Below are 23,232 nucleotides of genomic sequence, written 5' to 3'. Positions count from 1 at the left end.
ATGTCACAGAGTGAATGGCAGCAGGTGCGCACTTATACTGACCATCTGGGCCACCGCGTGGTGCTCGAGCAGTACGTCACGCCAGACTACGAGCCAGATACCAACGACATAATTCCCATCCAGGTCTACAGCCTTGTGCCCCTGGATGACGATCATAAAAATCTCCGAATTTACCTGATGCAAAGCTTCTTTGATGAGGAAGTCAAGCCTTTGTTCGAGATATATTCATACAGCCCGCCTGATAACTTAGCCTGTATTGAGCATAACCGCATCGAAATCGCCCGTCGCAAGCAGCAACATGGATCAGAGATCAAGGATCCTCTCCCGCTGATTCCACAATTTGTTTGCCCTGACGACTACTCTAGCGTTGGGCTCTGCGTGTTGCTGCGATCGCACAGCTATCGACTGGGCTATGTTGAGGACTCGGATGCGTTTGCTGAGCTGGGCGAGGGCTCGGACTTGCTCTACTTCAACCGCTGCTTTTCTAGCACTTGTGTTAATATGACGCAGCCTGAATCCGAGGACGACGAGAGTCCTTTACTAGAGGGGTTCGAACTCGCTATTCAATGTGTTACAGACCAGACTTATATAGGTTAGATACTCATGGTCGATATTCTCACTAGCATGTCTCACAACCCGGACCAATATGTATTGGAAATAGACGAGGGTTCGTTTCCGTCCAGATCGGATCAGTCCTCAGAAGAGCAGATTCACGACCAACTTGTCACGGAGACTTCAGTTGGCGGCTTCGATCTTCATCCAGACTTCTGGGTCTCTGAGGAAGCCAATATTGTTACAGTCAAAAACACCCCTGAAGGCAAAACACCCGATATTCAGTATATTATTCATGCAGCGTTTCTCAGCTTTATCCGCGACACAGTAAGGCTTCCCCTCTTGCAATGCACAGCGCGTCTGTTCACGGCGTCGATATCCTCCCACCTCCCGGCTGACAAATCCCTCAATCTTAAATTCTTTATCCCAGATTCCCTTTCTTTCTCGGCTATTCGCCCCGCACAAAATGAGGTTCTCAAAATTCTATCAGAACAAACCGAAGAGGACCCAGAGAATTCGTTTCTTGTCGGCGCCCTACATAAAGTCTCCACTGGCGACGATCAACTCCAAACATGGAAACACGTTACTCCTCAAATCCCCGAACAGCAAATTATTACAGGACAAGGGAGGTTCTGTGAACCTTTTCGCCTTTTCGCAGTTGTGCTCGATCGCGCCAATTTTGTCTCCGAATCCGGAGTTTACTTCTATATGGCGTACCTGGATGGGTCCGAAAATCCAGGTCCTTCCATGGAAGACGCTCCCGATGATACGCAGGTCGTACGGGGTGTTGACATGAGTACGGTTGCAGGGCGGTTGGGAATGCTTGTTCTTGATGGGTAATCGCTCTGATTTGGTTGTCTATCCATGGCATGGGTATTTTATAAGCATTATCCTGGGGTAACTAAGCACTACTTGAGTGGAGTGATTATGCTATCAGATCAAATGTTAGCTCAATGTACAAATTACGGAATACGACTAACGACCTTGAGACCTTGAAAACGAATGAAGAAAGCCTTGGAGCTGCCCAGGCGTGCCCAGTGCGAGAAGACTCAGTAGCGTCGATATAACTCCAACGCTTTGGATCACTCAATACGCCAATAATAGACCAGCTACTCCGTGAATGGACCTCGGGGCTATCTAAGTATGAACACAAAGTACTTGGGTTTGCAAAAGACAAGCTAGCTCACAGCCCTGGATAGTCGTACCTATAACACTTAGAAACACCAGAATACAAGAGAGGGGTATATAAAATGGCACAGAGAACACAAACAAGAAAGAAGGACGCATAGGTTATCAGCATCGTGGGACTAAGGAGAATCTCCATCGTCCCTAGACCTTCCAATTCCATCTTTGCTGTAACCTTGACGATGGTGCAATCACACCTGCCTCAACGTACATCTTCCCTCCCCGTCATGAACTTGATACTTGCCGAGACTATATGCATGACTGTCTCAATCTCAGCCTCTGTTCGAGGAGCATATATCAGGATATACTCGGCAGGGAGATCAGGCCGTGTCCCCAGAGAAAGGAAGGTCATTGCCGATGATCCGGAGAAGGCATGGCGTTGGCCCCAGCCTAATTCAATAATCCGTTTACCTTCAACCCATGTTAATACTGATCTTCAAAGCCCATCACAACGAACCGAGAACATACAATCAGCAGGTGCAAGCACCGCATGCAGCGAATGATCATTTCCAAAATGAACATGCGCAATCTCACGCTTCATGATCTGTGCAAGACCCGAAGCAGGGAGATTGTCCGCAAGGAACATACCATCAGCATGCCTTTCCAGATTTGACCGAGTCAGCTTGACAAGATGATGATTGCGATGCGCGAAAGAATTGAACGCATTGCGCAGTTTCTACAGAAAAAATCAGCGAATTGAACATCAAACATCCTAACCTGTCATAAACATACTTCCATAACGGCCTCATCAGGAATCTGCGTCAATTGTCTCTGTGGCACAACATGCGGCCCCACAACCGGCCTCGCCCCACGGCTCCCCAGCGGCTCGCCCGAAAGAGCCAAGAAGCCGTCGTCACCCTTCCCATGACCCTCCGCCGCCTCAATCCGCCGCACATACTCCTCCGTACTGAGCATTTCGCGACCGAAGGGCTGGAACAGCACGCGAACAAGAATCCATCCTAGCGCGTTGTTCGGAACCCCGCCTGGTCCGTAGGATTTGAAGATCTGGTAGTCGCGGTATGCGGCGGGGAGGACGAAGGCCGAAGCAGCTAGTGCGGCGAGAGTTAGCGTGAGGCGATTTGTCGGGATACGAAGCGCGGAGACAAAAGCTTGTTCTGGCATTTTGGGACTGGGATGTTGAGATTGACGCGAGGCTGCAATGCTTGATATACAAATTTGGGTTACGGGACACGCGAGGAATTCCGGCTGACGTGAGGAGCCGCTCACGCGATCGCCGATTGCGACCATGCGTTACCTGCTTGCTATACGGCTTGCTTGGCGTGTGTTTAAGGATGATTTGAACGAGCAGTTTGATTTGCTAAGCTACTCATATTATCATTAAGTTGATCTAGCACTCGGTTTCTTTGGGTTAATGTCTTCGAGTTGCTGATGTGGAACTTTGCGCTGGGGTGGGCGCGACCTGACTCGTCAGGCCCGACTGGCCCCAACGCCCGACTGGCGCGAGGCTGCGGTTCTGCGTGCCCCGAAATGCGCCATATTGTCTCGTGTGAAGTCGGGTTCTATGACGGAAGTCGCAAGGATCAGTTCTGCTGATAGTGGAGCGTTCGGCCGCAACCATTTGGCCACGGATAGCAATATCAAGGTTTGTGATGTAGATGCACATAGAAGAGAGGTTGCACAGCTTCAGTCTTCCTTGCTTTCTTCTCTGCTGATAGCGGTGAGGGAATGCGCGAGCTTCAGGAGCACCACACTTTCTGTGGCAGCAAAGTAGTTCAAGCTGTTTCGGCAGTCAGTATAATAATTCTTGATCCATGGGCGGAGGTTCTCACCTGTCCATCAAAATGCGGAGGTGGCGCGAGAAGTGGTCTTCGTATCGCTTGAGGGTATCTTCGAGTTTTCCAATCCGCGTTGGGTCATAGCCTCTGGCGTCAGCACCGGGGACTTTGCCTGTGGCCAGGTCAGGATCAGCCGATGCCAAGGCACGTGAAAGTGAGGCTGCGGTCCAGGACGCGAACATCGTACAACAAGTGATTAGCTTGGAATGGATCTGCGCATGAATCGTTAGTGCGTGTTTCGCCACATAGGTTTCAATTGACATAAGACCAACCTTCAACAGCTTCGCCTGCGTAAGCATGCATTCCTTCAGACATGTATCTAAGAAATCCACATGATCCTGCATCAGCTCATCAACCGTTCGGTTGACCTGCTTCATATCACCTTCATCCACTTCGGATGCATCCGAATCCACGCGATTAACACGGTCCATCAGACCCACCCAGTTGGGCTCGATAACTTCGGCCGTACAAAAGTACAACAACTGCTGTACAAAAACCAACATCTTCGCGCGCAGGTTCCACGCACGGCGTTTCCAGATTTCGAGCCGGCGGTCAGAAGACTTATGTCGCCAGCTAACTGTCTTGTTCTGATCTGCCCAGGACGTGACCAGCAACGTCTCAAGGTGGCGCAGAGACAGGAGATGGCGGAAGATCAATTGGTATCGCAGGACCGTCTTGCGGCTGATGACCAGTGACAATGGAAACGGAACTTGATAGTCAAGCTCGAGCGCATCGAATCCAAGAATGTCTTTGTCCTCGTCCGCTAGGTGAGCGCTTGATTGCTTGTCCGCCTCTGCGCCATCCTGGTTGACACCTGAGACATTCACAACCTGCATCAGCCATTTTGTAAGACCAATCTTGTTCATTCTAACTTTGACATCTTCTTTGAAAGGATCTAATGCTGCAACACTTCCTGGTTGTCGGAGCACAATGTCTAATAGTGATTGGAGCTTGCCCTCATTGACACCCCGGGCCGGCTTTCGGAGTTCTGAGGCTCCAAGCTCGAGGAAATATGAGAAAAAGTCAGAGCGATCCAGGAAGAAGTAATGTTTCAAGGAGCGGAATCGTGTGGTAAGGGAATTTTTGGTGACAAGCAAATTCAACAAGGACGCATTGGCGTAGGTGTAGGCTGAGTTGACGTTGTCCAAGAAGCGAGGGTCGTCGAGCGTTTGTGGGACATCCATAACAGCTTTGCTAACATCGACACCACCGCACTCGCGCACAACGTTAAGGTACTTCCCTGCCAAAAGGACCTTGTCCTGGACGCTTTTGAGTTGGGGAGGGACCTCGTTCTCGCGTATAGTATAACGCTTTTCCCAATATTCATCCGTGTAGTCTTCCTCAAGCTTCTCGCGTCTGATCCATTTTTGTTCCTTGACCAGAAATTCAGCGTGGGGGTCCCTAATACCACCATGATGCAGCCACTCGTTCAACATAGTCATATATGGCCGACTTGCATCACGCAGCAGAGTCTGTAGCAAGCTCTTTGTGGTTGGATCTCCTGAGAACGAAGCTAAGCGCCCCGTTAACAATCCCAGGATATTTCCACCTTTGCACATCTTCTTCCTAGACATAGAGCCTGGCACCAGATCTCCTCCTTCTTTCAATTGTTCAAGGATATTGTCAACATCTTCGTCGAAGTCATCAATAGACTCTTCAATGTCTTCATCCAAAAGGCCGTTTTTGAGCAATAATTCTTGGCCCATGGAATATAGCTGTGCCAAACATTGACTAGTTGGCATAGTGTGAAGATGAAGAAGGTGTAACGTGAATGTCGGATTGTTCAACAGCTGACCCTCCAACTGGGCAATGAGGATCAAGTAGTCTTTGAGAAGCTTTCGAATGGAAGCGCAGAGCGAATGGCTAACAGCGCCACACTCGGCGCGACTTTGTATTTCAACGAAGGCCTCCATGGCGCTATAATGCGTCGCCATTTTCAACATGGATTGGGTAAGATCTCGCAGGGTTGGGTCCAGACCAGGCGCAATTTGGAATACCGGGCCCGTGAGGCGGTCCTTCTCGACTGTTGGATCGTATGAGTTGACATAATGAACATATTGCCCTTCAAATCCCATGAAGACAAATAATAGGTCTTCGAGAATCGCTGCTTCTTGTGCATCGGGTGACAGTTCGCGAAGTGATTTAGGATGAAGGGTTTGTGGTGCGGTCGAGGCAAGAGGAGGAACTGATACTCGACATGCGAGGGGGGCTGTTGAATGAGGTATTAACGAGGCTTGGGGATTCCATGGTACTGTAAGATAAAAGAGTCAGAATCTATCACTGGTCCAAGGGCAGGCTGCGCAGGGATCACTCACGCACGGCGGGACTCTTCTCTCCGTCTCGCGCGTTAATGTTGGCTCCATCGGATTGAAAGGCTTTCCGAGGTCGATTCTTATCCCAATCGCTTCTGTTCGGCGCGCTGATGGACTCCTTGATCGGGCTCCTTCGCACTGATCTCTCTCGTGTTGTGATCACAGCCCGTTCCGAGCGCTTTTCCGACATGCTCTTCTGATCTCGGGATACTCTATGATTTTGGCTCGAGGAGCTGTTGCGCAACGGGTTCTTGTTCTCGGTTTGGATTGGCGACACTCCGCGGATTTCGGCATCGACGCGATTGGAGACGGCGCGGGGTCGTGGAGCGCTCATATACGCGGCGCGGTCATTGAGAGACATAATCCCGCGAGGGCAACGAGTCAATCATGTAGCATATGAGATCCACGGACGTAAAATCGAGGAAATCTAAACAATAAGGCCCACCAAACACTGTAATGGGGAGAAGATGCAAGTATCCAAACAACTCCACTTTGGCTTGGGCAGCTGGATGCCTCAGGCCACAAAGTCCAGGCACTCACCTCTTGCGTAGAGCTTCCTTCCCGAGCTTCACTCACCTCTGCTCCTCTTTCATTCCCACCGATAACCTCCTCCATCCTCATTCTACATTCTGTTTCGGCTTCCTTATTCGCTCTACCTCCCACTATCAGATAAATCATGTTCATCGCACGCTCAGAATATGGTAAGCTTCGTCATCTCCCCTCACCGCGGAATCAACTAACAGCGCTGGCCAGACCGTGGAATCAAGTACGCTTGCCGACCTCGATACCTTCATATGAATGGATTACGATTCTAACAATGTTTTGTTCTCAGCACCTTCTCTCCCGAAGGTCGTTTGTTCCAGGTCGAATACTCTCTCGAAGCTATCAAGCTAGGCTCCACGGCGATCGGAGTAGGTCACACCATACCGTCCTTATCCATATCGCATCTACGTGAGGCGTCTCTGAAGCAAATAAATCGGAACGCTCATTGTTATGATTATGCATCTCGCTGGGGATAGTGCGATTCCGGGGCCATGCGGCTGACATCCATCTAGGTCGCAACATCCGAGGGTGTAATTCTTGGTGTTGAGAAGCGTGTCACATCTACTCTCCTCGAGGCATCTTCCGTGGAGAAGATTGTTGAAATTGATCAGCACATTGGCTGCGCCATGTCCGGTCTGCAGGCCGATGCTCGAAACCTGGTTGAACATGCTCGTGTCGAGTGCCAGAACCACGCTTTCCACTATGCTGAGCCCCTGCGGGTGGAGAGCACCACGCAAGCAATTTGTGATTTGGCTCTGCGATTCGGTGAGAGCGGCGACGACGAAGAGAGTGTCATGAGCAGACCGTTTGGTGTTGCGCTCTTAATTGCTGGTTACGATGAGGATGGGCCTCAACTGTAAGAGTCGAGGTTTCTTTTGGTCTGGTTAAAATGCTAATTTGGTCCTTTTCTTCCCCAGATACCACGCTGAACCCTCCGGTACATTCTATCGGTATGACGCTAAAGCCATCGGCTCGGGAAGCGAAGGTGCTCAGGCGGAGCTGCAGAACGAATACCACCGGTCTCTCACCCTATCAGAGGCCGAGACATTGGTGCTCAAGACGCTGAAGCAGGTCATGGAGGAGAAGCTCGATTCCAAGAACGTCCAGCTGGCTAGCGTGACTAAGGAAAAGGGCTTCCGCATCTACAACGACGAGGAGATGGGCAACGCTGTCGCACAGCTGGGCGGCAACCAATAAGCGCAAGAAATTTCAGCAATATGTTTTGGAGAAGATCTTGAGCCTTGATTTGAGGCCAATGGTCATGTTTGGAGCAGTAGAAAAATAATGACGATGCCCGTCCAAAACACCTACACGCTTTTCTACACACAACTAGGTTTAGATATAAGATATGATGCAAGGACCTGGGAGTTTACGATGCATAGACAATTATGCAAGTAATTTAAACCATATATAAACAAAACTAGTACAACATACTCGCAGGACTCAGCGGATCTTGTAAACACATGGCTTGAGGACTTGGGCTTCCTGCTCGGCCGACATGCCAGCATCAGACTCGGGCTTACGGTCAACGAAGCGTTTCTTGTTGCCAGGAGCCGGTGCACTGAGGGCAGAAGCATGCTTGCCCTTGGTGGGAGGGCCACCCTGCTTCACAAACTCCATTCTCACGAACATCTTATTGGACTTATCCACGGTCTCTTGGCGGAGCATGAATCCACGAGACCGGAAGACCTCCACAAATGCCGAGATATCAGTCTCGTCCTTGTTGTCAGACGGCCGAGAGTCCTCCGCGAAAATGTCTGTGTCATCCACATCCGAATCATCGTCCTTGCCACCCTTCTTCTTGGGCTTCTTCTTGTCGGCCTTGCTACCGGGTCTTTGAGCGCCAATTTGGGACTTCTTGCGGGTAACCTTGCCAAATCGACTCTTGACCTCACTGACCCAGCACTCGCCCTTGCCGTCACCACGCAAAACGCGCCACGCTTCCTCGACGAAAGAAACCCAGTTGGTTCCCATCAAACTCAGACAGAAGATGGCAACATCCACCGAGCCGTCTTCCAGGGGAAGATTCGAGATATCGGCTTTTGTGATCAGCGCATCGGGTGCTTGCAGATCGTAGCTGTTGAGCTTGATGTTGAGCTTCTTGGTAGAGGGATTGAGTGAGCGCGCGATTTGACCATCACCACAGCCCAAATCGGCGAAGGTGCAAAGTCCATTGGGGCGGCGGGGCAACGGGTAGCCCTTGGCAGGGTTGTTGGGCTTTCCGCGCTTGGGGAGCGGGATGGCGCCGCGGGTCCTGATGGCCTTGATGTAGCCGTCGACTGGGTTGGATGGCCATGACTCTTTCACTTGGCGTGCGAATCCAGCGTGGTATTCGTCGAACAGCTCGGGGTTGGCGTTGAACAATTCCACGGCCTTCTCGGACGGTGTGGTGTAAAGGGTCTCGTTCAGGTGGCGGAACCGGGAGGACACGAGCTTCTGTCGCATCGCCTGCTGGAGAGGCGTCAGATTTGCAGTAGGTGGGAGCGCAGGGACAGCGGGAGCTGGGGCAGCTTCTTTCGGGGCAGCGGCTGTGCTGTCGGTCACGGTCTTATCCGCTGAGGCATCGGTCTTGTCCTTGTTCTTCTTGTTCTTCTTTTGCTTCTTCTTGGGTGCCTTGTCTTCGGCCTCCTCCGCATCGGCTTCTGGGGCGGGAGCTTCAGTTGTGGTCTCCTGGGTGGCCTGTTCGGGTTCCTTCTCTTGCTTCTCTTGCTTTCCCTTCTTTTCCTTCTTCTGCTTCTTCTCTGTCTTCACAGAAGAATCTGGGCCAGCATTTGCTCCTTTGGGGGCTTTGGTATTTCCCTCAATGTGTCTGCGATACATCTCATCCACGTTGCCTGCGGTGACACGGTCATTCGCACGCTTGCGCTTATTGTTCTTCGCATCCGGAGTGGATGCATCCTTTGCTGGAGCCTCATTGGGCTGCGGAGTCTGAGTCTGAGACTTCAGAGCAGAGGTCTCAAGGGACCACCCTGGTACAGCAAACATGGTGAAAGGTGGAAATACTTTTGATGGATGAGACGACAACTCGAGGTCCGATGTCTCCAAAAAAGAAAAAAGCTCAAAATTTCGTTATCGGTAAGATTCCTTATCGTTACAGTTTCCATACATGGTTTGTATTTCTGCCTCAGGAACCAAGTCCCGATTGCTCTCCATACTGTGCCAACTCACCTGGTTCACTGAATGTCCATGTAACTGGACTCTAAAAGTGTTAGTGAAGGGCCTTGAGAAGCTGCTTGATTATACAGAAATTAAACAAATAGGAATTTCGTAACTACGCTATGCATTTTCTGTCAAAACGTACACAAACGGGCGCCCTTAGCCTAAAACCCGACACAATGGTAATGCTTGACGAAACGGTGTCAGTTCTGGACGTAAACAAATCTACTCCGTACGTGGGCTCTAGCAAACAATTGCAGTCCACGGGTGTAACCAGGTCGAAGCGTGAGTCTAGATCTCGGGTGATCTGCGATCCTTGGCGGCTTTATCCTGGAGAACCCCCCCCTAAGCCCTGTTTCTTACACTTTTCGTCTTTCTCCTCTTTATGCTTAATGAACTTAGCACCACAATGCCCTTGATTTATCTCTTTCCCTGACCTATTTCAGCGCCATGGACGATATTCAAGATCAAGAACCCGACAATAACGGCTCTGTCGATCCCTCAAGCGCACCGTCAGGTCCCCGCAGACATCCGAAGAAACGAACCAAAACTGGTTGTCTCAGTATGTTGCATCGCTATTCAGTTAGTTCCTTTATTAACGAAGACCAGCATGTCGCAAGCGCCGCATCAAGTGCGGCGAGGAGAAGCCGATATGTACCAATTGTGTCAAATCCAAGCGTATATGCGAGGGTTATGCACAGCGCGTGGTGTTCAAGAACCCCATAGGGATTTTCGGAGCTTTCAATCACCCCCAAAACTATGATCCACAGTTACAGCATCACTATACAACGCCACAATTGTATAATGATTATGGCTCTCAACTCCCTCCCCAGCAAGCTGCTGCTGCAGCACAGCATCCAATGCTTGCACCCAGACCTGTTGACCCGGCTACAATTGCGTATCATAGTGCTCCCTCTCAACTGGCTTCTGTGTCTCAGGCACAGCAGGTCAATGGACATCAATTTTCTCGTCATATTGCGCAGCCCGTCGCCCCGCCTTCTGCTCCCCCGCAACCGCCGGCTGATACATGGCGCGGCCAGTCCATGGGCCTGCCAGGGAACATATCCAGACAGCCAACAACGAGCGATTACTCCCAACCACGGCATCCAATTCATTCAAACCAGTTTAACGACTTGCAAGGACATCAAGTCACCATGCAAAATCAACCGAGCTTCAGTAGTCCAATTGGCCAAACCGCTGAAGAGTACGCCTCCAATCTCTCCCCTCTACCGGCTATAAATGCCGTGTCCGGAGGCACAAGTCGCAATTTCGGTCCCATACCCCAAGTATGTAGCAGTTCTGGTCTCTTTTAATTTTCTTATCGAAGTGCTAAACTCGAATGTCCAGGTGACCCAACCCTTACCCACGATATATCATTACCAGACGCCGCCTGGGCAATTGCCACCACCATCACGACCTCATGATCAGTTTATACCCCACCAGCCATCTTCTCAAGTGATATTCATGGAGGACGAAAGCGAAGACTACTATGATGTGGACTCGGATGACGAGATGGGAGATCAATCCCAGGCCGAAGGCTTCAATCAACTGAGCCTTATCATGGCTTCCGCGAACTATGATGAACGTAAACTTCGATCTTTTACGACGCACTTGAATGAGCCGAATGTCCTTGCATCCTATCGCCCCTCCCTAGGATCATCCCCTCTGAACAACCCCAAAACTGCCCGCATCTTCGCCCATTTCATTCACTCAACCGGTCCTTCTTTGTCAATTTTTGAGCGGCATCCCACTGATTCCTCGATTGTTCTGGGTGCTACGGTCCCCTCCGCCCAACAAGGGCTGTGGATCTATACGCTCGCCCTGAAAGCATTGGAAAACCCTGCTCTTCTCCAGGCAATCCTTGCCGTCAGCAGTCTCCATATCGCATACTTACAGCAAGTTCCCTCCACAGTATCTTTGAAACATTACCATTATGCATTGAAGCGCGTCGGTTCCGCAGTCGGACTTCCACTCCGACGGAAACAGGTCGGCACACTTGCTGCCACTCTTTTGCTGGGATATTACGAGGTAGTATCTGCCGACCACTCCAAGTGGAATAACCATGTGGCTGGGTCGGCCCACCTAATCCGAGAGATTGATTTTGCTGGCACGGTTAGAGACCTCCGGGCCCATCGGCGAAGAGTTAATGGCCGGCGGCGACAGGCTCAGAGGTCAGGCTCATGGTGGGGAATGCCCGGTGACGTCTCTGAGGATGACCCATTCTCCGAGAAGGAGAGTAATGTGGATGAAGGTCTCATCGGCACTCTGATGGGTCGTGTAGTCAACTATGACTATTTTGGAGGCATTGAAGAGGGAAAGAAGCAATCTTCCAAGAAGCACTTCACTCGAAAGGATATCGAGAACTTCCGAATCCAATGTGATCTCTACTGGTGGTACTCGAAGCAGGATGCCTTCCAGAGCTTTATCGGCGGAAACAAATTACTGTACGTTTGGACCTGCTGTTGGTGGACAACCATTTATCTATTGGCTTCTGACTTTCGTATAGGACACCCTACTCTCAATGGGGTCAGTGCGCGCCTCGAGCTGGCATCGGTCGATTGGATGCCATTTATGGCTCTGCGGACCATTTGTGGCTTTTGCTGGCCCGAGTTACGGACTTCGGTTTCCGAGACCGGAAACGCAAGTTGAAGGCCATGAAGACAAGCGGCAGGGGCTGGAGCCCAGGCCCTGATATGTTTAAATTTATGGGTCGGTTTGCTGGTGGTCCTCCTGGTCAGAAACCTGGACCACCAGGCGGTCAGAGTGCTGGTAAACCTCCAGGGGGTGCCCCTGGTGCTCATGCAACTGGTCCGCCCAATAAACCCCCCGGGGGTCTCCCCTTGGACTCACAACCCCCAGGTGGGCCGACATCAGCTGACAGTCCTCCGATGTACGGAATGGTCCCTCCACAACCTCCACCAAGACTTCCTACTGGGTTCCAAGATCGCCCTCGTGGGTCATCGCCGGATGAGGATGACCAGATTGAGGACGTGAGCTTCAGAGCAGCAGAGGAGGAATGGGAGGATATCCTGGCCGCAGCAAAGACATTTGAATATGCGCTCGGGCGCGACTTCCAGCCTTTGCCAGTAGACGTGGCTCCTCAGATCTCGACTCCATTCGGTCCCGCGCTTCAGTATCGCACTCATACCATCGCTGTGATCTGGGGCTACTACTACGCTGTGCGTATACTGCTCAATCGGATCCACCCCTCCATGCCTCCGGCCATCATGATGGCAGCTGGAGTGGTCGCTCCAACAACAGCAGAATATGCACAAAACGTCGGGAAGATCATATCAGGCGTTTACTATCCCCAGCGCTACAATCTCGAAGCCGGGAGTCTGAGTCCTAATCTTGGTTCCGCGCTGACAGAGATGACAGTACCAGTGTTTTTTGCGGCAGTGCAGTACATTGATTCTGGGCAGCGGGGCTGGACCATTTCCAAATTGCGCGATATTTCTCGTCTGACAGGGTTTAAGAGTGCAGAAGCAATTGCAGGTGGGTGTGAGAAGGCATGGATTGGCGCTGCACAACAAGGTCGTGGGCCACCCTATCAACGATCGTTTGAGACGGAGCGAGAACGGGAATTGGAAAAAGCACGCCAGGTAAGCATGTCATATCAGATAATACCCGGGCTATAGACTAATGCGCCACAGTGTGAGGCTGTGCTGGAGGAGGTGGACGATCGCCGATTTGTGACTGTCAAGCCCGATCGGGCGCATTGGGCTATGGGGATTTTGGAGGACATGGCCAATTTGGAGGTTTAGGATTGGATGGATTGTAAGTCATTAGCTTAGTACCTACATTAGGTGAACATCACACACAGTAGTGCCCGACGTACGGAGTACAGCCGAAGTGATGTGACAAGCTACTTCCTACACTATGCAAAGTATTGGAATAGGATACCTTGGATTTACATTTACTTACTTCTCAATAAAGAGTAAAGTGGATCATAGTCAGGTATTTATTTATTTTTTAAATAAAGAAACCAACAAAGACCTTTTGAACGAGGCTGGAAGGGAATATAGAAAGGGAAGTATAGAAGAAAGGGTCCAACAAAGAGGTACTCCGTGACCAAACATTTGCAAGGTTGACGCTGAGGTACCCCCCTCAAGCTGAGAAATGTCATCATTGGCTTCTGCCTGGCGCTTTTGCCTCTCAACTCCTCAGGTTTCTTGATTCTTCTTTTATCTTTACCCTAAATTCTCCTAAGGCTGACTTTCGAATTTCCCCTTTCTACTTCGGAGAGTGTTTACTACCACGAGGGGTTGACGCACCGTTCCTCGGGTCCACACGTCAGCCGCACGGCGTCATCCACGGTTCAAAGTCATCTCTTGTTTGTACCATCCGGTGACCCCAACTATGTCCCGTTACGACGATTATCGCTCTTCAACGGGGACCCTTGACTCTCGCGACCGATACGATCGCTATGCACGGGGTCCCCCGGTGGCCGAAAGACCCCGCCATGCCGAAGAGCGCTTCGAGGACCGCTTCGACTCCCACTTCCGCGAAGGGGACCGATATGGCCCTCCTGCACGAGCTCCAGGGAGGCTATATGAAGATGACCACCTCGACCACCCATACCCTGCTGGTCCCGTTGAGGCGCATGACCCCCGCCGACGTCGTGACGAAAGCCCCTCCTTTCGACCTCCACGTCTTATTAGGCGGCAGTCCTCCTTAGACACTTTCGACCGCATACCCCGGCGCAAGATGGAGACTCTCGAGCGCGAGCGCGTTCCCCGCGCTCCCCGTGTGCCTGCACCGCCTCGCCATCACCCCTCTCCCGGCCGATATCGCGAGCGTGAAGTGTACGAGGATATTAGAATCGCCGAGCCCGACTACTACGGTGATGAAGAGTTTAGAGATTTCCGTGATCGTGAGATGGTTGATCGCCGTCACCGCTCGAGCAGCAATGCTCACAGGCATCATGAGAAGCCTTATCCTCGCAAGGGAAAGACCCGCGTACCTCGTCACCTCGCCCATATCCACGCGATCTTGGATCTAGGCTATCCATTCAAGGAGGAGGTCGGTGCCTCGTTCTCGTGCTATGCTTGTATTGGCTGCTGACTTGGACTAGGATGATGTGATTGTCATCCTTAAAGCATTGTCTAAGGACCAGATTGACGAGGTGATAACCTTGAGTCGTGAATTTAATCGACCACACCCCGTGGAAAGTGAGTGGCATCTGCAAACGCATTCTCCTCCCCATACCCGTGGTCGTCACATGATTCTAATATTTATACACACAGCCGAGTTCATCAGACGGGCTCGCTCTCCCCCCATGCGAGAAATCCCTCGCGAGCGGGTTACGACCGAGTACCTGCAGGTTGAGGCACCATCCCCCCGCAGCAGCGGAGCCTTTATCGTCGAGGCATCGCCGTCTCGCCATCGATCACGGTCCCGCCACCATGTAGAGCCCCACGATGAGCTTTTGGGGGTGCCACGAGCGTCCCGTCGGCGAGCGGTGTCAGTTCATGACCCTGCATATCACCAACTGTCCCCAGTGCAGTACATCCAGGAGCGAGAGTCCGATGGTGTGCGTCAGGGATCTATGGTGCTTGTTCGTCCCCGTGAGCGTGAGAGCGAGCACGATATGACTGAGTACATTCGCCGCTTGGAAGACGAAACTAGACTTCTTCGCCTGGAGCGAGAGGGTGGAATCGAGATCACCCGACAGCGGGAGACAGATACGATTGACAATCGAGGCAACGCTCAAGAGGTTACAGAGATTCGGCGACAGGAGCGCAAAGGTATGTTGTCATTAATAAGTTTGCTATTCCTGGTGACTATACTGACAATTGATGTAGAACCCAGCTCTCGTCTTATGCGTGCGATGATGGCTACGCTGACTTGAGCCACCTCAATACTGTGCTACTTTCCCCCGTTTTCCCCCTCACGTTATGGTATGGTTTTACGATGATACGACTTGAGCTCGGTTACAGGCAGAGATTTCCCAGATTTCTTTATGTATTTTTTTACCCACAATTTGCCAATGATACACATTCTTTCGGAACCCCCAAGTCCACCTGGGCAGTATGTAGATCGGCTGGTAGATAACAAGTGGCGGTGCAACTGAGGCGGTGCAAAGGCGGGACGAAGCCTCGACCCTCCCGGGCTCGTGCATGTGGTTACCTAGTCTCGTTTCATTACTCTCTACTCGCTACCTACACCTATTCCACTCAAACTAAATTCCCTAAGTCCCAATCATGGATCGAGTGCAGGCATTCGGAAAGAACTTCAGGTGAGTACAGCGTCATACCCGGATCCCCTATCCCGCGGGCCAATCTCATATCGTGACCGGTCTTACTAACATCTTCTTGCTTTGTGGTTTTCTGACGGACAGTGCGAGCTTCACGCCTTTTGCGCAGCGTACCCAGCAGATGATCAAGGAACAGCTTGGACAAGCCGAAGACAAGACCCAACTCCCCGATGAATACATCGAGCTCGAGAAGCGCGTCGATGCGCTCAAGCTTGTCCACCAGAAGCTCCTGCAAGTGACGTGAGTGTGCTCCAACCCGCTCTATGTTCTGCGCTATGTCAGACCTTGCTCCGTGCAGCCGCTAACCGGCGCCACCATCCAGCTCGCAATACTCCAACGAGGCCTACGATTACCCTCCCAACATCCGCGAGTCTTTCAATGACCTTGGCCGCACCATCAACGAGAAGGTTCAGCTTTTGTCGCAGGCTGGCTCGCCCGCTGAGGCACAAGCCGCCTTGACTGCTCCTCCTTCCGCGAAGCCGCAGCCCAAGACCTTCAACCATGCCATCGCCCGCGCTTCCCTCGCCGGCTCGCAGACCCTTGCGCAGAGCACTGAGGGTGAGGACCCTCTCGCCAATGCGTTGGAGAAGTATGCTCTGGCCGAGGAGAAGGTCGGCGAGGCCCGTCTCGCTCAGGATGCTCAGATCCAGTCCCGCTTCCTGGCCGGCTGGAACACCACCCTCAACACCAACCTCATGTTCGCCGCTAAGGCGCGCAAGAATGTCGAGAATGCCCGTCTGATGTTGGACTCCGTGAAGGCTAGCAAGAAGGCCGGCGCCCACGGTGATCTGGACAACCTGAGCGAGGACGCCCGCGCGGAGATTGAGCAGGCAGAGGACGAGTTTGTTGGTCAGACCGAGGAGGCCGTGAGCGTAATGAAGAACGTATGTTTCAATTTCCCCTATGCTCTGATCCTATTGTTCTACTTTGGGTCGCTATCTGGCATGAGTCTCCGAACTAACACCGCTTGCATCAGGTCCTTGATACCCCCGAACCCCTGCGCAACCTGGCAGATCTGATCGCTGCTCAACTTGAATTCCACAAGAAGTCATATGAAATTCTCAGCGAGCTTGCCCCGACCGTCGATGCGCTGCAGGTCGAGCAGGAGGTAAGCCCTTATTGACACCTGGCCTCGCTTTGTAATATCTAACCATCTCCTCAATAGGCTAGTTACCGCAAGATCCGTGAGGGTGCCTAAGTGCTTTCTCTGACGCCATGTTTTTTTTTTTGTCTCTGCCTGGTTTTGACGTTGTCTGTTAGTTCAAGCCACGGCCTTGTCTGCTGTATCTAAGCCCTTTTGCTTCTGCTGTTAACTTCCACGGATGATTGGATTCGAATCTTTGGACTTGGAAACCGAATCAAGTTAGCCAAGACATCTTTAGAAACAAATGTAGAGTGTAGCCAGCTCCAAAGATATGAAAAGTTGTAAAGATGTCATTTGCGGACATCGACCCACCGCCCACCTCAACTGGCCTCAGGCGTCAACGGCCCGCTAGCTCCTGGAGCTCCGACATCAGATGCTCAACTCACCAGTTTGACTGTCATCTAGAACACCGGGGACACGAATCGCAAAGGTCTATCACGAACGCCAAATCTGTCTTACATTGAGTCTCGACTTCGCCATCCACCCGATCTCAACCGCATCACGCTTAGTCGAATCGTCGGCAACCTGTCCATCCGCGCCGCCAAAGCATCTGGTCTTCTGGGACGATTTGCGCCGACCTTTGTCTCTTGAACAAACGCCCAACCCCTCGGAAATTGATTCATATTCTGCCCGCCCAGCCGCGACATCGCATACCGCGCCCAAGGACGCCCCCTCGACTCCGTACTCTGCACTCCTCTCTCAGATACCGAGGATCATAACACGATAAAGACAAAATGGCAAACGGGTATGTCACATCGTCCTGGAGGCCTGAGAATAATAATGCTCTATTGCTCAAATCCACATGACAATCAAGTGGATACGACAATATACGTTGATGCCACTCCAGCTATCCAAGGACTTGAACTTCATGGAAGCAATAGTGCAGTCGCTGACATTCAACCATGCAGATGGAGCTTGCTTGTTGGCCTCATAATCATTGTCGCACTTTCAACTGCGGCATGGTTCCTGAGCCCCAAGGGTGAGAATCAAACGTGAGTCCATCTCCAGATCCTAAACGCCAAACAGCTAGCGACAGCTTTGGGCTCGAAGAACTAGAAATTCTGACACTCCATCTCCCAGGCTGTTCCGCAGTACCATGATCCTTGCTATCGTCTCCTGTTACTTGATGTGGGGTATGTATTTTTCCTCCGATCAATCGGTCTCCGTGACGCAGTATATTTCCAGGCAGTCGCTAACAAGCGCCATCGTATACAGCCATCGTCTTCCTCTCACAATTACACCCCCTCATCGCGCCAAAGCGTTCAGACATCCGACCTGATCGCGTGCCTCAATAGCCTCGTCTTTTTATGTTTGCTTAGTCTTGCTCCGGCTCGGTCGGTTGGCATTGCGCGAATTCTTGGCTCGGGGACATTATTGCCACCTTTGGCACTCTGTGTTGAGAAAAACCAGAGTCACCATGTAGAGCACTGCGTGGAGTCATTTCGCTATTACAGTTCAAGCTCGGAGCGTCTGATATTTGTTTGCATTGTCAGGATTGACTCATCCCAGGCCGAGGTCTGATTAACAGGCTCTTGATGTTTTGTATAGCTGTTTCTTAGGGTATTTGATCCAAATTTGGTAGCGTTTTATCGATTGTTATTTTTCGTTTCAAGCCCTGGAGGTTTCGGGGTTCCAAGGTTGAATAGGTACCTAGGTATCTCCCTTTCTCTGTTTACTGTCCGGGTGTGAGCCCTGAACGTTGGAAGACAGCCTCGCGGCCTCCAGGGCTGACGTGCACACCGTGTATATATAGGTCGCGACCTCGGAATGTCGGCGGATGTTGAATATCACTAGAGCCCAGACATAGCCGTTCATTTGGATCAATGGATGTAAATTATTACTACTATACATTAGATATACATGTACTTTCTTGACCGCAAAAGGTATCAGCCGACGCCAACAGCGCCCAAAATCACCTTTTGGACCGCCCAACGAGCGACCTGGCCGGCGACCGCAATAACTACAGCACGTACATATCCGCATCCCAAAAGTATGTACAATGCCACGATATTGCTTAGCAGTACAAGATGCGTGTCAACCACACCAAGCGAAAGAAGGGAAGCAAGCAGATCAAAAAGACCAGTTAAGTAACTGGTTGGCCCGGAGTTCCAAAGCAACGAAGCCGTAGCCGAAAGCCATGAATCTTGAGACGACGCAGAATGGACTGTCTCTGAAATGCGGGAAGAAATGGTAGCAGCCGAAGAAAGAGCGGGTGTACTGCGTACTGTTGCAAAAAGAGTCTCGTGGACTGCGCTCGGCATCGTGGCCGGCTGCCTTGGAGTTCTGACTTGCGATCCCGGCAGACGGTGAGCGGGATTATCGGAGAGGCTACCGCTACCGTCGGCACCCCATATCACTAGGAGGATAGGGAATAGTTTGGCGCAGCTGCTCACTAGCAAAGCGGTGCTGATTGCCGCGGGACTTGCCGCAGTTGGAGGGGGCAGTGACTGGATATTTTGCAGTGGAGCAGTGGATGTTCGGCGAAGAGGCGGCGCAGGTCGAGGCGGTGCCATTGCGGTAGCTTGCGGCGTGGGAGACGGATCTGGCACGGATGCCACCTCTGGATACGGGGCCGGGGTCGGATTTGGCTTGAGTGGACTTGTAGGAGGATTGGTGGGATTCTGCGACTGCGCGGTCAGAGGCGTTGCAGAAGGCGATGGTCGCATTGTTGGTGTAGATGGACCTGACGGGTGCGGAGGCCCGTCTCCTGTGTGGAGTGTGCTGGGATTGGCATTATTGCTGGTATCTGGCCTATTGTAGCGGCAAGACTTCGGGACCAGGATCGAGGCCAGCAGGCGAACGGTGAGGTGGTGCGCTAGCGTCGCGGCGGCGTTCAGGCTCAAGAAGAACAGATATTGGACGATGATTGGAGCGCGCGATAGGAACGTTGTCGCAAGCGATGGGTCTTTCTCAATACGCGCCCAAGTCAGATAGACATCGAAGAGAAGGAGCAGAACTCCCAGGCGGATAATTGAGCGCTGACAGCAGCTTATCAGTTAATGTATTGACCCACGGGTTTAGATAGAAGACTCACATCGAATTGATTATCGTCTCGCCCAAGTCGATTGAAGAGAAGGTGTCGGTACACCTTCTTCGATTAGCTAGCCTTCTTTCAAGAGTGAGTGAAGCTCACCTGAGGTTTGATAAGCACTAGATCAATGAAGAGTACAACAAAGTCGTACTCAACATACTTGTCGGCAAACCGTTGGCACCGCGGACATTGGGTCAGCCGGACCCCTTTACCCTGGGACCGATCATCGGCACGGCTATAGGCACTGTATAGATGAGAAACTGGATAGGAACACTCGATGCAGATAGGCATCGTGTCGTGTGAACCATTCCAAGTCTAGGTCTCAGGTCTCCTGGAATTACCAAAGGCGGTGAGGCCCGCATCAAATATGCCGTTATATTTCTCAATACCGGATCATACATAGTCCGTACCTTAATTCCATGTTCGTCACACTTGACCATTTCCATTGATCGGTCCCCACTCTCTATGGAGACTTCGGGACCTCGCGACAATGGATGGCAAAAAATTCAAAAAATTTACTCCGATAGGGGGAATCGAACCCCCGGCTGTCGTGTGAGAGACGACGATGTTAGCCACTACACCATATCGGACAGCTGCGGTGAAGAGTTCGTTTAGTTGAATTACAGCCTTTTCGGTTTTGCGTCAATAGTCCCTGTGCGTACCCGTGCGTGCGCTGTGTATGAAGTCCCTCGTTAGCTCCCCCTTCAACCAGCATCCTTTCCTTTTTATTTCATCGCCCTGCTGAAATTTGGCAGATGAGACATTTTTGCTATTGATCCGGACCAGTGGGCTCCACATTCCTTGTCATCACGCGCTCGGCCCAACCAACATCTCTACTCGTACCAGCTTATGATACAGGGCTGTGTGTATAATTCATGAAGTGGGGTTATCGATTGGTAAATGCAGGGATTTGCTTCTACAATGACGCCTTATCTTGTCTCTTTTTCGTGTTGGATGGGCGCTACTTGTTGGTGGCGGTCCTGCGCAACACACTTGGTCCAGTCAATAACCGCCCGAAGATGTGGACTCTGAACTGAGCAAAATTCGATCAAGATACATAAGGCTGACATGTCGGACCAATATTCTCATAGTTTGACCATATATAGAAGAAACGCCATTCCCATTGCATCAATCCAGAAGAAGGGAAAGAACCCAATCTACCACCAAGATGAAGCCATTAAAGCAGAACCATCACTTTATCCCACGTTTTATCTTAAGAAACTTTGTACCGGAGAATCAACCACCAGCAAGGCCAGCTGCGGAAGCTGGTACGACGAAGATAAATAAACGTCGTGGCCGTGATTTTCTTGTGAACAAGATTGATCTTGAAAGATGCGGCCTCGGTCAGCGACCTGTCTCATCCGAATTTTCCCTCGTGGACTTATATCGTGATACTGGTTTCGAAGAAGATCCTTATCATCTCGAGAAGAAGCTTTCACGTCTTGAGTCTCAGACGAGCGAGATCATCCGTCGTGCATGCAACCTGTTCTCTCAAGGCCTGGACCTTGAAATGGACCGCATTGAGCTTGACAGGCTCCGGAAGTTTCTTTTTCTAATGAAATATCGAAACTCGGGAATGTTTGACCGATACAACCATAATCAGATTGACCAATACGAGGCGGATGACCGAAAAAGATTGTCAAGTTATATGCAGTCAAAGGGGTTTACGAGACCGCGTGACGTGTGGTTTGATAACCTGCGTCGATTCTTGGATCTTGATATGGACCCCGCGAGGGACTGGATTGACACCCTCAAAGCGCAAATCTACCCTGAAGATGCTGCGATGATGCAAATACATCTAACTTGGAGTTTCATAGCGTTCTGTGAACCGACCAATCCAGGGGATGAATTTCTGCTGACTCAAAATGCGTACTCCATTTTTGAAGGCCCGTCAACAACGAGATATAACGTGATTACCCAAAAGACCGATGCCAACTTTTATACCGAGTACCACAATTTTGCCCCGATATCTCCACGGCTCATCATTATTTCACGAAGTCATCTTCTTCAGTCAGAAGGTCAATCGCAAGATTGGCTCAGGGAGACGCGAAATCGACTTGCGGCGGCAGTTCAATCTCAACATCTCAATCCAGAAAAAGCAGGATCAATACTACACGATCTTCCCGTTCGACCATGTCGCCCTATGTATACGGCATCGGAGATTACTTCACCAACCTGCTTTCGTGAGACTGATAAATTTCTGTTTCAATGTTTCAAACTCTCGCGCCACCATACGACAACCATAAACAATATATTTCTAGAAGAAGCCCATACCACCTCATCAATCATCTATCACTCTCAAGGATCGCTGAAATCAAGCTTAGAACAATTTTTCAAATCGGAGACGACTGGCATGAAAGCTGTTCTTGATCCACGTCACATCCGTCATCTATACTTGATAGCGCTTGAGAAAATCGCCCGTGATCTTGGAAGTTCTGTTAGTTGCAGAATGAATGCGCTTTGCGGTGTTTCGTCACCTCCACGCATGCACATGTCCTCATTTGTGGCGTACACAGTTGCCTCTAAACTTCTACCTGAGAAGCATACGGAAATGCTTCCCCGAGCCTATTCGCTGATGAATGCAGGTGAGTCAGACATAATCTGTTACAAATATATATGTGCTGACATCTTGAGCTACAGAAGCAAGCGAAAGAGCTTTTTGGAGCGATACCCACCAAGCCGGTCTCATGATGATGTTGAGGACTAAACTTGACCGGGCTTTGAAAACTTCAAGCCTCTCTAATGAAGCAAAATTTGAGGTTCGCAGTAACTTACGTGGATTTTTCATGGAATTTCCCCCTGAAAGGTTATGGCTGTATCTGAAAATCTCACGAAACATGAACAAGTTTGATGATCAAGACTTCACCAAGCAGATTCTTGATTTTGAACTCGAGGGCCCAGAAGATGATTTTCCCAGATGTGAGTGTTGGTTTGCCCAACTAACTTTCATTTCAAAATAGTGTGCAAGGCCCGAACTAATCATGAATTAGACATAGCGTTATTCCCTAGCCAGCGAACGAATCTCGTGAAAGCCATGTACTACAGAGCTATAGTGTAGCTTGATTGGTGAATGAAATGGATTGTTTCATGAAATGGTTTGACTGCCTAAGATTCAATTTGGTTGAGCAAAAATATTATAGCAAAGTATCCATGGATTTCGCACCACATACATGACTTAGGAGATAAATGCAACGTAATTTTATTCTAAAAACCCTCATAATGGCTTTCCAAGCGTTGAATGACTGTCCAAGATCATG

General features: G+C 50.8%; 11 protein-coding genes across 11 annotated transcripts; 7 read left to right on the top strand and 4 right to left on the bottom strand.

The window, feature by feature from the left end:
* On the top strand, nucleotides 1–1,392 carry N7506_007841 (uncharacterized protein; the record flags this gene model as incomplete). The annotated part of the gene is made up of 2 exons (XM_056957134.1): nucleotides 1–592; nucleotides 662–1,392. 2 exons carry the CDS (start codon nucleotides 1–3, stop codon nucleotides 1,390–1,392), a joined length of 1,323 nt encoding a protein of 440 aa, XP_056811468.1.
* Nucleotides 1,393–1,939: 547 nt separating this feature from the next.
* N7506_007840 (uncharacterized protein) lies at nucleotides 1,940–2,859 on the bottom strand (the record flags this gene model as incomplete). Its single annotated transcript, XM_056957133.1, has 3 exons — nucleotides 1,940–2,148; nucleotides 2,206–2,413; nucleotides 2,470–2,859. 3 exons carry the CDS (start codon nucleotides 2,857–2,859, stop codon nucleotides 1,940–1,942), a joined length of 807 nt encoding a protein of 268 aa, XP_056811467.1.
* A 522-nt stretch (nucleotides 2,860–3,381) lies between these two features.
* N7506_007839 (gamma-tubulin-complex subunit SPC97) lies at nucleotides 3,382–6,206 on the bottom strand (the record flags this gene model as incomplete). Its single annotated transcript, XM_056957132.1, has 3 exons — nucleotides 3,382–3,475; nucleotides 3,528–5,784; nucleotides 5,849–6,206. The coding sequence occupies 3 exons, from the start codon at nucleotides 6,204–6,206 to the stop codon at nucleotides 3,382–3,384; spliced, it is 2,709 nt and encodes a 902-aa protein (XP_056811466.1).
* Nucleotides 6,207–6,521: 315 nt separating this feature from the next.
* On the top strand, nucleotides 6,522–7,585 carry pup2 (proteasome core particle subunit alpha 5; the record flags this gene model as incomplete). The annotated part of the gene is made up of 5 exons (XM_056957131.1): nucleotides 6,522–6,546; nucleotides 6,599–6,611; nucleotides 6,678–6,756; nucleotides 6,901–7,244; nucleotides 7,306–7,585. 5 exons carry the CDS (start codon nucleotides 6,522–6,524, stop codon nucleotides 7,583–7,585), a joined length of 741 nt encoding a protein of 246 aa, XP_056811465.1.
* A 246-nt stretch (nucleotides 7,586–7,831) lies between these two features.
* On the bottom strand, nucleotides 7,832–9,373 carry N7506_007837 (25S rRNA (adenine645-N1)-methyltransferase; the record flags this gene model as incomplete). Its single annotated transcript, XM_056957130.1, has 1 exon — nucleotides 7,832–9,373. One exon carries the CDS (start codon nucleotides 9,371–9,373, stop codon nucleotides 7,832–7,834), a length of 1,542 nt encoding a protein of 513 aa, XP_056811464.1.
* A 621-nt stretch (nucleotides 9,374–9,994) lies between these two features.
* Nucleotides 9,995–13,308, top strand: N7506_007836 (uncharacterized protein; the record flags this gene model as incomplete). The annotated part of the gene is made up of 5 exons (XM_056957129.1): nucleotides 9,995–10,106; nucleotides 10,154–10,830; nucleotides 10,892–11,988; nucleotides 12,051–13,146; nucleotides 13,198–13,308. 5 exons carry the CDS (start codon nucleotides 9,995–9,997, stop codon nucleotides 13,306–13,308), a joined length of 3,093 nt encoding a protein of 1,030 aa, XP_056811463.1.
* Nucleotides 13,309–13,903: 595 nt separating this feature from the next.
* On the top strand, nucleotides 13,904–15,395 carry N7506_007835 (uncharacterized protein; the record flags this gene model as incomplete). The annotated part of the gene is made up of 4 exons (XM_056957128.1): nucleotides 13,904–14,566; nucleotides 14,619–14,715; nucleotides 14,791–15,291; nucleotides 15,349–15,395. The coding sequence occupies 4 exons, from the start codon at nucleotides 13,904–13,906 to the stop codon at nucleotides 15,393–15,395; spliced, it is 1,308 nt and encodes a 435-aa protein (XP_056811462.1).
* Nucleotides 15,396–15,747: 352 nt separating this feature from the next.
* N7506_007834 (BAR domain-containing protein) lies at nucleotides 15,748–16,998 on the top strand (the record flags this gene model as incomplete). Its single annotated transcript, XM_056957127.1, has 5 exons — nucleotides 15,748–15,782; nucleotides 15,885–16,040; nucleotides 16,123–16,684; nucleotides 16,777–16,908; nucleotides 16,966–16,998. 5 exons carry the CDS (start codon nucleotides 15,748–15,750, stop codon nucleotides 16,996–16,998), a joined length of 918 nt encoding a protein of 305 aa, XP_056811461.1.
* A 680-nt stretch (nucleotides 16,999–17,678) lies between these two features.
* On the top strand, nucleotides 17,679–18,239 carry N7506_007833 (uncharacterized protein; the record flags this gene model as incomplete). The annotated part of the gene is made up of 4 exons (XM_056957126.1): nucleotides 17,679–17,689; nucleotides 17,853–17,936; nucleotides 18,025–18,077; nucleotides 18,160–18,239. The coding sequence occupies 4 exons, from the start codon at nucleotides 17,679–17,681 to the stop codon at nucleotides 18,237–18,239; spliced, it is 228 nt and encodes a 75-aa protein (XP_056811460.1).
* A 591-nt stretch (nucleotides 18,240–18,830) lies between these two features.
* Nucleotides 18,831–20,266, bottom strand: N7506_007832 (sterol homeostasis protein ARV1; the record flags this gene model as incomplete). The annotated part of the gene is made up of 3 exons (XM_056957125.1): nucleotides 18,831–19,922; nucleotides 19,979–20,032; nucleotides 20,078–20,266. 3 exons carry the CDS (start codon nucleotides 20,264–20,266, stop codon nucleotides 18,831–18,833), a joined length of 1,335 nt encoding a protein of 444 aa, XP_056811459.1.
* Nucleotides 20,267–21,143: 877 nt separating this feature from the next.
* Nucleotides 21,144–23,033, top strand: N7506_007831 (DUF4238 domain-containing protein; the record flags this gene model as incomplete). Its single annotated transcript, XM_056957124.1, has 5 exons — nucleotides 21,144–21,922; nucleotides 21,987–22,120; nucleotides 22,237–22,560; nucleotides 22,616–22,894; nucleotides 22,966–23,033. Coding segments are annotated over 3 exons (915 nt in total). The 3' UTR covers nucleotides 22,239–22,560; nucleotides 22,616–22,894; nucleotides 22,966–23,033.
* Between the last annotated feature and the right edge of the window lie 199 nt (nucleotides 23,034–23,232).

This window comes from Penicillium brevicompactum (genome assembly GCF_028827555.1).
Source record: "Penicillium brevicompactum strain IBT 35665 chromosome Unknown utg000005l_segment0_segment0, whole genome shotgun sequence".
NCBI lineage: Eukaryota > Fungi > Ascomycota > Eurotiomycetes > Eurotiales > Aspergillaceae > Penicillium > Penicillium brevicompactum.
Note: the sequence above shows the minus strand (reverse complement) of the source record. Positions and strands in the feature narration are given on the sequence as shown.